The sequence below is a fragment of the Esox lucius genome, chromosome 17 (assembly GCF_011004845.1).
Source record: "Esox lucius isolate fEsoLuc1 chromosome 17, fEsoLuc1.pri, whole genome shotgun sequence".
In the NCBI taxonomy this organism is placed as follows: Eukaryota; Metazoa; Chordata; class Actinopteri; order Esociformes; family Esocidae; genus Esox; species Esox lucius.
In genome coordinates this window covers 27,635,110-27,648,212 of record NC_047585.1, presented here as the reverse complement: position 1 = coordinate 27,648,212, position 13,103 = coordinate 27,635,110, and the positions used below count along the sequence as shown (strand labels likewise).

The following is a 13,103-nucleotide window of genomic DNA, read 5'->3' as shown; positions in this document are numbered from 1 at the left end:
AAATGTTTTTGGGAATTGACATTGAAGCAGGAAGATATAGATCACCACTTTAGAGTTCCTAATGACTCAGGTGATTCAACAAATTATAAATATTAATGTAAATACAGTTCTACAAGCTTTTGTTCATAAGAATTTCTCATTTCCCAATAATCAAGCCACATTTTGGAAAAAAATTTACATTCCTTGATAAATAATATTTATGAGAAAATTAAAGGTTAAATATCTCATATGTTTAGTGTAAGATCAATCAAATAAATAACAAGGACAAATTGTTAAGAGACTTTATTGCCCATTTTTGCCTGTTCCCTGATATGGGACAGAGGATTAATGCTGAAGGGGAAGGTACTGGGGCTACTGTATAAAACCAAAACTAGAAAATATAGGTTGTGAGGGAAAAGATGACAAAAGGCTGATATCCGAATAAGGCGTTTGGGATGGTTAAGGACCCAGAGGAATATAACACAACACAACAATTTTACAGAGTAGAAGAAAAACTTGTTTTGGTTCAACTCTTATCTATGTGTGTGACTTTGATGAAGTGGACACAAAGTTAGCTTAATGAAAAAGGGACAGGACTGGACCTGTCAGAAGGGCAACAAGATCCCCTCTCTAATTGCACAACAGGATTTTCTAAGTCCACATAACACTCAAACCAGAACATGTGTTGTTTTAGATTGCCCAACTCTGTCTTGGACCGAGCAGAAACAGAGAACCTGCTGAAGATTTAGAAGCTGCTCTTTTCTTACAGAATAAAATAAAACAAGTGTAAGAGCTGTTTAGAAGAAGCTGTGTGGTGCTGCTGGGGTGAGAAGAGCAAAAGCGGTCAGGAAAAACAAGACAAGTGTATGAGAAGATAAACAAAATACTGAAAACAAGAACTGGAAGAGTGAAAGAGAGAAAGGTGCAGCATGGAGACTTTAGCAAAGATCCAAGTACAGACTGAGAAGCTTCTGGGGTCCATGGTTGACAAGCTGACATCTGTTGGGATAAGAAGCCAACACTGGGTGAGTGAGGTAAACAATGGAAACAGTGTGGCATAATTCTTCTTTAGACTCTGGTTGTGTTATGTTCGTTATGTTCGAGTGATCCCACACAACTTCTATTATGTGGAAGTTGGAGATCTGAGTTGCCCAATCTAAACATTCCAAGTAGAATAGAATTGTGTTTGCAGTGTACTTGGGTCATTTTCAATCACCCAAATATGTACATTTCTTGTAAGTCGTCATCTCACATTCAGAGTACTTTGGTGCCATATGCCAGATGCTGCACAAGCCCTTCACTGGACTAAATAATTTCCCTCAAGGAAGTAAATTGTTAGTGTTTAATAGTCTCATGCTGTGAACTTGCCCAGTTTTGTCAAATGTCTATACTTATATTCCTTCTAGTCTTTCACTATCACAATAATTATGGAGTTTACTATATTGTACAATATGATGTAATAGAAGTCTATGAATAATCCTGACTTTTAGAATTAATCTAAAATGTATCTTGTGTTGAAGATTTCTGAGACCAATGAGGTCATGTTGCCTGGTGAGGAAAAGTTGAAAGCAAAGAAGGGATTCAGGTGGACACAGAAACCTGATGAGATCCCACAAAACAAAGCTCAGAAAGGTAAGGAACAATTGCGTAGATGGTTAGGGAAGGTGTGCTGTCAAATACAACTACAAATCAAGTGTCTTTGCAAAGCTCTGGTTGGCCCCTGAATGGGAGACCAGATGCTGCTCAAATTTGTGTAGAGGACCAGAAGGGGAATTGTTTCCTGTTATTGAAATATCACATTTCAATGACCTAGGGCATTAAAGGAGATACTACTCTTTATTGGATGCTGCCCCCCTCCCACCTCCTGGGAAACTGATTATGATTATGTGTAATAGGTAAATGCATTAGCTAAATGACCAACATTTAAAATGTAGGCTGTCAGTGTGACTTGTTATTCAAAATCCAATCAACCAGCAGTGAGTAACACAAAACTATTTTAAAAGAAACAGCGTTTTATTTCGATTATAGTTCAGTGTTTTCCTTCACCACTAGATGGCAGTATTAGGTCCCTGCTCATTTCAGACAGGGTGGCTATCCACAGAGGTGCTCCTGCCTGCCTGCAGCTGGAGGGCTCCATGTCAAATTCAAACTCATGTTAAATAGAAGTCATTACACACCTTCATTACGCACCATCATTTATAGTGACTCTGATTAATCAAAATAAAGTTCAGCTGTTCTAGTAGGATCTCCCTGACATTTTCTTAGTTGCATCTCAGAGCAAAAGCCATGGTCCACAGAGAGCTTCCAAAGCATCAGAGGAATCTCACTGTTTAAAGATATCAGTCAGGAGAGAGTTACAAAATAATTTCCAAAGTATTAGATATACCATGGCACACAGTGAAGACAGTCATTATCAAGCGGAGAAAATATGGCACAACAGAGACATTACCAAGAACTGGACGTCCCCTCCAAAATTGATGAAAAGACGAGAAGAAAACTGGTCAGGTAGGCTTCCAAGAGTCCTAAAGCAACATGAAGGAACTGCAGGCAAGTACTGGGTGTGTGCTACATGTGACAACAATCTCCTGTATTCTTCATATGAATGGGCTATGGGGTAGGGTGGCAAGACGGAAACCTTTTCTTACAAAGAAAAACATCCAAGCCCGGCTGATGTCTGCAAAAAAAAATAGCACATGGGAAAATGTGTTATGGTCTGATGAAACCAAAGTAGAACTTCTTGGCCATCATTTCAAAAGGTATGTTTGGCGCAAAAACAACACTGCACATCACCCAAAGACCACCATACCCACAGTGAAGCATGGTGGTGGCAGCATCATGCTTTGGGGCTGTTTTTCTTCAGCTGGAACCGGGGACTTAGTCAGGGTGGAGGGAATTATGAACAGTTCCAAATACCAGTCAATTTTGGCACAAAACCTTCAGGCATCCTTTAGAAAGCTGAAGATAAAGAGGAGGTTCACCTTTCAGCACAACAACAACCCAAAGCACACATCCAAATCCACAAAAGCATGGCTTCACCAGAAGAATATTAATGTTTTGGAATGGCCCAGCCAGAGCCCAGACCTGAATCCAATTGAACATCTGTGGGGTGATATGAAGAGGGCTGTGCACAGGAGATGTCCTCGCAATCAGACAGATTCTGAGCGCTTTTGGAAAGAAGAGTGGGCAAATATTGCCACGTCAAGATGTGCCATGCTAATAGACTCCTACCCAAAAAGACTGAGTGCTGTAATAAAATCGAAAGGTGCTTCAACATTTTAGTTTAATGGTGTGCGCACTTATGCAACCAGGTTATTGTGAGTTTTTTATTTTTTATTTTTCCCGCTCAAAGATTTCAGTTTGTTTTTCAATTCAATTGTTCCCGTTATAGGTCACATTAAAGGTGAAAAAAGTTCTGACATGATTTATCTTTGTCAATATTTTTCCATCACAGGAACCTGGCATTTTAACAGGGGTGTGTAGACTTTTTATATCCCCTGCACACACACACACACACACAAACACAAACACAAATACTGTACAGGACATACACATAAACGCATGCACATACATTGGAAAAAGGTCAAAGCTTTTCAGCTCACTGTTTTTGTCATTTAAGCAGGGCTTTTAAAGGGGCTTAAGTTGACGGCCAAGGGACGAAGCACATTTTGATATTTTTACATCCATAATCTCCTGGGTGGATAGAGATGACTGGATAACGTTGGACCACCCATGACCAGGGAGTGGAGAGAATGAGTGTGTTTGAGGACTGAGAATGCAAGATGGAAGCCGAGACAATGTGTGTGAGACCCTCACGCTTTTTCAACTTCTTTCCCCTGTTCCAGTGAGCCTTTTGCAGTGTCTCGCAATTTTACATAAATTATTTTACACATTATAGATCTCAATGAAACATAGTCAACGGTACCATGGCCACACACATCTGTGCTGTTCAGATCATTAGAGCCATGAAAACTACCTGAGGGTAGAATAAGGGATTCTCTTTTGACTGTGTTATAGAATGAACACTATTGCTTTTTCTGAATTTAAAGTTGAAGTTGTGTTCAGACACATTTTTGAAGTTGCCTTCATGTTCAAGTCAAGGTGTTTGTCTGGTATGACAAGAACCAAACAGCAGGATACGCTGACCCAAAATGACCACAAGGTCAATTAACAAGGAGTATTACAACAACATATACTTTTTCACACAAATTCCAAAGGTGGAGAAAGAGTTTGGCTTGTGGGTGCGGGTCAAGGGGTAAATGACAATGAAAGTTCAGGCCATTATGTTCAGGTAGAATGGGAAGCAAACAGAAGACAGGAAAAAACAGGACGAGGGACCATCATGGGATAGCCAGCAAGCAGAGCTGTAGACTCCGCCTCCCTCCCTCCCTCCCATCTCCTCTCCCTGCCCCACTCTGCCTCAGTTTAGCTTTCTCTTACTCATACACACACACATGAAATGTTAGCCCGCAATCTGACCACAGAGGTTTCTCCACGTTTCTTTCTATTTCCCTCTCTCGGTCTGTCACTCGTCCACATGTGATCCTGGAACACTGGACTACTCCTCTACTCCTCCTGCTGTGGGACTTAAGTGAACATAAAGCAAGTTTTCTTCCGTGGCTTCATGATTCTGTTCATCTGGGGATTATCAAAGGACACCTCTCTTGTCTTTAATTGTGACTGTGTGTAAGTTAGTGTCCTGTGCCATGCCCGTCGCCCGTTGTTTCGAAACAAGCGGCAGTGGGTGAGCATGAAGGGGGGTCACCATAAGAGGGGGTGTGGGTGTCAACACCTGTTCCAAAAAGTGCTGGCCAAGTGTGGCTGCTGCTACGCTAGAGTCCGAGGTTGGTATATCTCTACATTATGTCTGTCATTTTCACCCAGTTACTCTTTGTCACTGATCGTTAATGAGATTACAGGTTTTTTTTAAATGGTTTTGAGTACATGTATTGTACATTTTACACTTTCAGTTTATTGATATGTACTAAAGGTAACCAGCTGCAATAAGACTTAAAGCTTGATCAACGTAGAAAAAATTATGGCACATTCTCTTGTCCTTCTTACATCCACTCAACTCACGGAATGACGTTGATTAAGTAACTGGTTAAGTAGGCTTTTTTATTGTGGCGTCAACATTTTTGTCCCACTCTTTGTCTCACTCATTCATTCTCTTTTTAATCAGTCTCTATGTCCTCCGTCTTGGCTGCTCATTACTTCATTCTCTTGGGGGAGAGAGAGCAGAGCATAATTGATAGGGAACTTGCGCACCAGGGTTGGTGAAATGTCTTCGGGTCCTGGTTATGTTGGCTATGTTGTAATGTAGGGGTGGCATAGACATTGATATTGCTCATTGATAAAGTTCTGACATAGACACTAATACTGCTCATTGATAAAGTGTTGGCATAGTTCCTGATATTGCTTAATGACAAAGGGTTGACATAGACACTTTGATTCCGCTCAGTGACATATGCGCTGCATCACAACTGTGACTGTAGTAATTTCGGCTTGACAGACACTGCAACTGTCATGCAGTCAGGTAGGACTGAGGTAGACACTATAACTGTAGTAATGCAGGGTTGACGTTGACAATGTGACTGTAGTCATGTAGGACTGATGTAGATACTATAACTGTAGTCATGCAGGGTAGACGTTGACAATGTGACTGTAGTCATGTAGGACTGATGTAGATACTGTGACTGTAGTTATGTAGATTTGATTTAGACCCTATAACTGTAGTCATGCAGGGTTGACGTTGACAATGTGACTGTAGTCATGTAGAATTGATGAAGACACTGACTGTACTTATGTAGGGTTGATGTAGACAATGTGACTGTAGTCATGTAAGATTTATGTAGACAATGTGACTGTAGTCATGTAAGATTTATGTAGACAATGTGACTGTCGTCATGTCAAACTGATGTAGACAATGAGACTGTACTTATGTAGGATTGATGTAGAAAATGTGACTGTTGTCATGTAGGCTTGATGTAGACACTGTGACTGTAGTCATATATGATTGATGTAGACACTGTGACTGTATTCATGTAGAATTGATGTAGACCCTGTGACTGTACATATGTAGGGTTGATGTTCACAATATGACTGTACTTATGTTGGGTTGATGTAGACAATGTGTCTGTAGTCATGTAAGATTGATGTAGACAATGTGACTGTAGTCATGTAGGATTGATGTAGACACTGTGACTGTACTTATGTCGGGTTGATGTAGACAATGGGACTGTAGTCATGTAGGAGTGATGTAGACAATGTGACTGTACTTATGTAGGATTGATGTAGAAAATGTGACTGTTGTCATGTAGGAGTGATGTAGACACTGTGACTGTACTCATGTAGGGTCGATGTAGACAATGGGACTGTAGTCATGTAGGAATGATGTAGACAATATGACTGTAGTCATGTAAAATTGATGTAGACAATGTGACTGTACTTAAGTAAGATTGATGTAGAATATATGACTGTTGTCATGTAGGCTTGATGTAGACACTGTGACTGTATTCATGTAGAATTGATGTACACAATGTGACTGTAGTCATGTAGAATTGATGTAGACAATGTGACTGTACTTAAGTAAGATTGATGTAGACAATGTGACTGCAATCATGTAGGATTGATGTAGACAATGTGACTGTAATCATGTAGGATTGATGTAGACAATGTGACTGTACTTTTGTAGGGTTGATGTAGACAATGTGACTGTAGTGATGTAGGACTGATGTAGACAATGTGACTGTAGTCATTTAGGGTTGATGTAGACAATGTGACTGTACTTATGTTGGGTTGATGTAGACAATGTGACTGTAGTCATTTAGGGTTGATGTAGACAATGTGACTGTAATCATGTAGGATTGATGTAGACAATGTGACTGTAATCATGTAGGATTGATGCAGACAATGTGACTGTAATCATGTAGGATTGATGTAGACAATGTGACTGTAATCATGTAGGATTGATGCAGACAATGTGACTGTAATCATGTAGGATTGATGCAGACAATGTGACTGTAATCATGTAGGATTGATGTAGACAATGTGACTGTAGTCATGTAGGATTGATGCAGACAATGTGACTGTAATCATGTAGGATTGATGTAGACAATGTGACTGTAGTCATGTAGGAGTGATGTAGACACTGTGACTGTATTCATGTAGAATTGATGTACACAATGTGACTGTAGTCATGTAGAATTGATGTAGACAATGTGACTGTACTTAAGTAAGATTGATGTAGACAATGTGACTGCAATCATGTAGGATTGATGTAGACAATGTGACTGTAATCATGTAGGATTGATGTAGACAATGTGACTGTACTTTTGTAGGGTTGATGTAGACAATGTGACTGTAGTGATGTAGGACTGATGTAGACAATGTGACTGTAGTCATTTAGGGTTGATGTAGACAATGTGACTGTACTTATGTTGGGTTGATGTAGACAATGTGACTGTAGTCATTTAGGGTTGATGTAGACAATGTGACTGTAATCATGTAGGATTGATGTAGACAATGTGACTGTAATCATGTAGGATTGATGCAGACAATGTGACTGTAATCATGTAGGATTGATGTAGACAATGTGACTGTAATCATGTAGGATTGATGCAGACAATGTGACTGTAATCATGTAGGATTGATGCAGACAATGTGACTGTAATCATGTAGGATTGATGTAGACAATGTGACTGTAGTCATGTAGGATTGATGCAGACAATGTGACTGTAATCATGTAGGATTGATGTAGACAATGTGACTGTAGTCATGTAGGAGTGATGTAGACAATGTGACTGTAGTCATGTAGAATTGATGTAGACAATGTGACTGTACTTAAGTAAGATTGATGTAGACAATGTGACTGTAATCATGTAGGAGTGATGTAGACAATGTGACTGTATTCATGTAGAATTGATGTACACAATGTGACTGTAGTCATGTAGAATTGATGTAGACAATGTGACTGTACTTAAGTAAGATTGATGTAGACAATGTGACTGCAATCATGTAGGATTGATGTAGACAATGTGACTGTACTTTTGTAGGGTTGATGTAGACAATGTGACTGTAGTCATGTAGGACTGATGTAGACAATGTGACTGTAGCCACATTGGATTCATGTAGATACTGTGACTGTAGTCATGTAGGGTCTAAATAGACAGAGAAAGTCAGCATTCACATCTGGAACTATGCAGTGTCTTGGAATGTGCTGCTCTCGGATCACTGGATCATGGAAACGCTGGAGTCATTGAGTCACCACGCCGACATTCCTTTTCCCCAAAAAGCTAGGCTTAAGAACCCCCCAACCCCAACACACACATAAGCACGCTTGCACACACACACACAGACACACACAAAACCCTGAGCAGCTATCCTTTCCGAGAATAGAAACAGGATTTATGGGGCTGTGGTGAAGAAATGTTATGCTCATTATTGTTTGACTGTTCACAGAAGCACGGAGCTGTTGACTGGTGGATTAGGTAGAAAAGTGCTGAGCTGCACTTTAACTATGGGGCCACAGGTAATGTGGTATAGTCAACGTCCCATTCAGCTGCACATTCTGTATATCTTTACATTAGAGAATTGGTTGTTAAGTACAGATTACATAATAACAGATATATACATGTACTGCTGACCACTGTGCTCTATTAGCATGCAGTTGACTAGTGTTCATGTCAAATATTTTGCGTGTGTTGTGGCACTCCCTGCCCATTTTACGTTGAGGTCCTCTAAAGCTTTGCCCTTGGCATTATGTAGCTGTGCAGTGATCAAGCGCTGGCATATGAGACCTACAGGAGAGCAGAGGAAGTGTGTGTTCATGCTTAAGTGTTTCATACACTATTGTCATAATCTCTTTCACTCTCCAACAGTAATGTTTTGGTTCACTTTCTAACTTACCACAGGCTAAATATAAAGACAGTCAGGCTTGATGCCAGTTGATTGACAGATCTGCTGCTCGGCTGACTAAGAATTACATCCATTCATTTCTCCACCTATCCTGGACACATCCTCAGAAGGCCCACACACACACACACACAGGCACGCAGACACATACATGCAGATTGGCACTCGAACCACACTAATATAGCGGCATAAATGTATTCACTTAACCGTTATTTAACAGGGCAAGTCATCATTCGAGGACAATCTGGAAGACAGTCAAGACCTTATCATCAACCAAACATCTTTAACACGTCATTGTTGAGTGTGTGGAAAATGCTATTGCTTTGTCCTGGCTGTGGTTCAGAATGGTTGGCCTTGATTAGAACATTTCATGTTCCCGGTATCAGTGCTCATCAACATTGTGGGTGATGCGTTGTTGTCCCCATCATCAAGCTATCAGGCTTCTTCACGTGAGTCTTCAACAGCGTTGGTCTAGACATGTAGAGAGATCAGAGTAATTACACAACATGCAGAGGACACAGATAGGCAGACAGCCTAGATTGAGGTAGTGACAGATCGAACTTTCCTTATGTGGCCCTTCCCTGTTCAGTTGGATACATTTTACCGGGTTCCATGGGAATATGATGTCTCACAGTATGATTGTAAATATGCAAGTGTCTGTCTGCCTATCCTCATATTGTGTGACAGTGTTTGGTTTGCACATGGGAGCATTATCTCACATCTGTTTCAGAGTGGGGTCTGCGCACGCATGCCATGAGAGTCAATACTGTGGTGGTGGAGATTATTCTCTCTCTCAAATCCTATGTTGTTCCAGTTGTTCAGGCAGTGATTATGCGGTGATCCATGCTACAGAGACACTGCATATAGAAGATGTGTGAAATGGGAAAGCCTTAGGGATGACCCTCTTAATTTGCTGACACTCTATCTTCTCGTCCTTAAAGCAAACAGTGACAGAATCTTTTTGGTTTCAATGCAGAGAGGACAGGCAGTGGTTACTCTGTGGTTACTCTGTCTGAGAGGACAGGCTGTGGTTACTCTTTCGGAGAGGACAATCTGTGGTTACTCGGAGAGGACAGGCTGTGGTTACTCTGTGGTTACTCTGTCTGAGAGGACAGGCTGTGGTTACTCTGTCTGAGAGGACAGTCTGTGGTTACTCTGTCTGAGAGGACAGGCTGTGGTTACTCTGTCTGAGAGGACAGGCTGTGGTTTTTCTGTCTGAGAGGACAGCCTGTGGTTACTCTGTCTGAGAGGACAAGCATGGGTTACTTTGTCAGCGAGGACAGGCTGTGGTTACTCCGTTCGAAATCAAGAGAGAAATACATTCAGTATTTATAGGAATAATGCAGTAGAGTTGAACTACTGTGAAGGTGAAAAATCCAAAGTTTAATGTTACATTTTTGCCATACACACTAATTTATACAGGGTGGAGTAACTACCCAGAAATCAACAGAGTATTATAAGCCCATTGGCTAATTACAATTGTGAGCTTTGACAGAACATGGCTTCCTGTGAACGTAACTTCCTGTGAATGAATAAAAATGGATAATCTGTTTGTAATCTAAACATATTTTACATATAACAAAGCACACATTAATTCCATAATTCCACATTATCATATTTACAGATACTTTACCCATATTTACCCATTTACCCATCACATCTGACAGAAAATTATTTCCATAATTTCTATCCCATAATGGAAAGTGTGATCAATGAAGACATCTTCTACAATCATTGATGGAAAAAAACAAACTTTTATTGCAACATGTTTTTTTGTCTCGTCAATTGTAACAAATACTATCAGCAAGAAATAAAAGAAATGTCAATGTTTAACACATACTACACAAACTTGCATCCATTCTGTCTTCGGGGTTTGGCCATGATATCTTGTGCATGTCACAATGAATATCACTGTGGGAACAATCTTTTGGCATTGCAAATCTAAACGTGACATTGGTCACCAGTGATGTCATGACATGGCTTTTCCATGGGCTTAAGGAGGGTGACATGCTCATGGGGATGGCGGTCATAGACCTTCAACCTTCATAATGAAAAGGGGATTATGGGGCCAGGTCTAGGGTCAGGAATCAGGGATTGACCCCAAACCATTCCTGAATCCCCCCTGAAGGGTGGAGCTTAACATTTTCACACATAATTTCATTGAGGAACTCATGAGATGTGCAGCCACAGCATTGTAAGAAGTGTCTTTCGTCCTACCACCCCAACTTCAGATATGGCTAAGCACATATGTTTCCCCCACGTTGTCCAGGTACATGGACAGTTGCTCATTGGCCAATGATATTACACCAACACTGTCAAGGTTTGGCTCGGTAGAAGCCTGCTTTATCAACAAAGATACATGTGATGGTTCACAGCAGTTCAGTTTGTAATTTTGACACTGTTCAGGAGCTATCTGATTTACTCCTCTGCCTTGCTGTCTATCCTGCTCCATGTTGAAAGACATTGCCATTGTTCACATGGTTTACATGTTTATATGCTTACCAGTTGTGGTTACTACTATGGATGGCAATCATCTCCTGTTTATGACAGTATTGTATATTACATAGGCAGTGCAGGGGTATATTTTGTGTCACACTACCAACACCAAGGTCCAAAGGTCACATACAAACCTATGGCCTTAGGGTGGAGATTCTGTACCTTTCAGTCTGAACATAGTAGGCAAAACAATATAAAATACATAAAGTATATTCACCAACTGGTTGAGTGATGATCAACTAGGAATAATGAGCATAGTTATAGTACTTTGTATAATGTATTTCAATGTGAAATATTTGTATAAAGAGTTTTGAAATATTGCCATGCATTTGCCATACAATCAACCCAGTAAATATGGTGTTTTTGACATTGGGTTGTTATTGACTTTTGTTTTGTAATTTTATATATATTTTTATAGAGAACATTTTACACCTACCATACATTAGGAGAATGTATCTAATTATGTAAGAAAATGCTAAGAAACAATTCAAACCATCTCATATTACATTGGAATCTATCTGGATAATGTCCCTGTACTCAACTTTAGACCTTTTTTTTCTCCCCCACTGTGAAATGCAGCCAAGGGTCGTATTTTCATTATATCAAAAATGAAGTATCCAGACTGAGATTCTAATGTTATATTAGATTCATTTGTTTGGAGTATTTTGTGTCATGTTATAACGATGCATTGCAATCAAAGGTAAGGTAGGTAATGAATCATTTTGGGGGATCAACTACAAGTATAGAAATAAAATAACGCCATGTTGAAATAAGTGAACTTCCCCAATAGGATTATCCCTATGTGAAACAGGGCCAGGGACATTTGAGGGAGAGCTTACTACAGAGACTTCAGAGCTCTATTCCCTAATGGATGAGACGATTGGCCCTCTATTGGGCCTCCCATCCTGAATACCTCATCCACTAATGCAGGAGCTGTTGTTCTGCTGGTGTAGGGTGACCAGACGTCCCGGTTTGCCAGGGATTGTCCCGGTTTCAAGCTGGGTGTCCCGGATCCCGACAAATATCTGTGAAACACAAAAATGTCCTGCCTTTCGACATTCACTACCAAATTGTCCAGGTTTTCACCACAATAATAATGAAAAAGTCTCGATTCCACATGAATCCCAGGTGAGATGTCCACATTTTTCGTTTTGCTGCAGTGCTGTCCATGGCGTTGAAAGGTGCAGTCACTAGGTGTGCTAAGCGCTGAAATAACTGTCCCTCGTCCTGATGAAATGGCCTATGGTGCGGGCATAAGCGCATACGTGTGTGTGTGCATTAATGTGGGGTACACTTGAGGATCTCGGTTTGGGGGTTTGAAAACGTGGTCAACCTATGCTGGTGGTTGCAGCAGAGAGGCAGATGTCAAGGGCCCAACAGGATGCAACGACCTCTGGAGCAACACCAGTGAAGAATCTTGAGCATTGCAAAAGCCTTTCAGTTCTGTCAATAAGACGGCAGGTTTACTAACATAATGCAGGCCAGCGGTAAGGAGTCAGTGAGTGGAAAACATAAAGCTTGAGCCATGGCAATCTAGCTAGCTGAAGGACAATGAATTACAAATCATTACAGTGCTAGCCAGTTATCACACACACACACACACACACACATACACACAGCCACTCAGCAGCTTTGATAAGTAACCTTGCATATTTCAAGCAATTATTTATTATGTTAAATAATTGAAAAATCCTCACTGCCTTTGAAATTGTAACTTG

The 13,103-nt window shown here is 40.5% G+C and overlaps 1 protein-coding gene across 2 annotated transcripts in view; it reads left to right on the top strand.

Moving 5' to 3' along the window:
- Window positions 1–758: 758 nt before the first annotated feature.
- arhgef25b (Rho guanine nucleotide exchange factor (GEF) 25b) overlaps window positions 759–13,103 on the top strand; it is a 42,056-nt gene continuing 29,711 nt past the window's right edge. The window contains exons 1-2 of one of the 2 annotated variants that reach the window (XM_020055170.2): window positions 759–1,004; window positions 1,500–1,611. In XM_020055170.2, the coding sequence (XP_019910729.2) occupies window positions 909–1,004; window positions 1,500–1,611 (208 nt within the window). In that variant the 5' untranslated portion in view covers window positions 759–908. Of the gene's footprint in view, window positions 1,005–1,499; window positions 1,612–4,419; window positions 4,821–13,103 lie in introns of those variants that run through there. The other variant, XM_010881630.3, reaches the window with a different exon arrangement.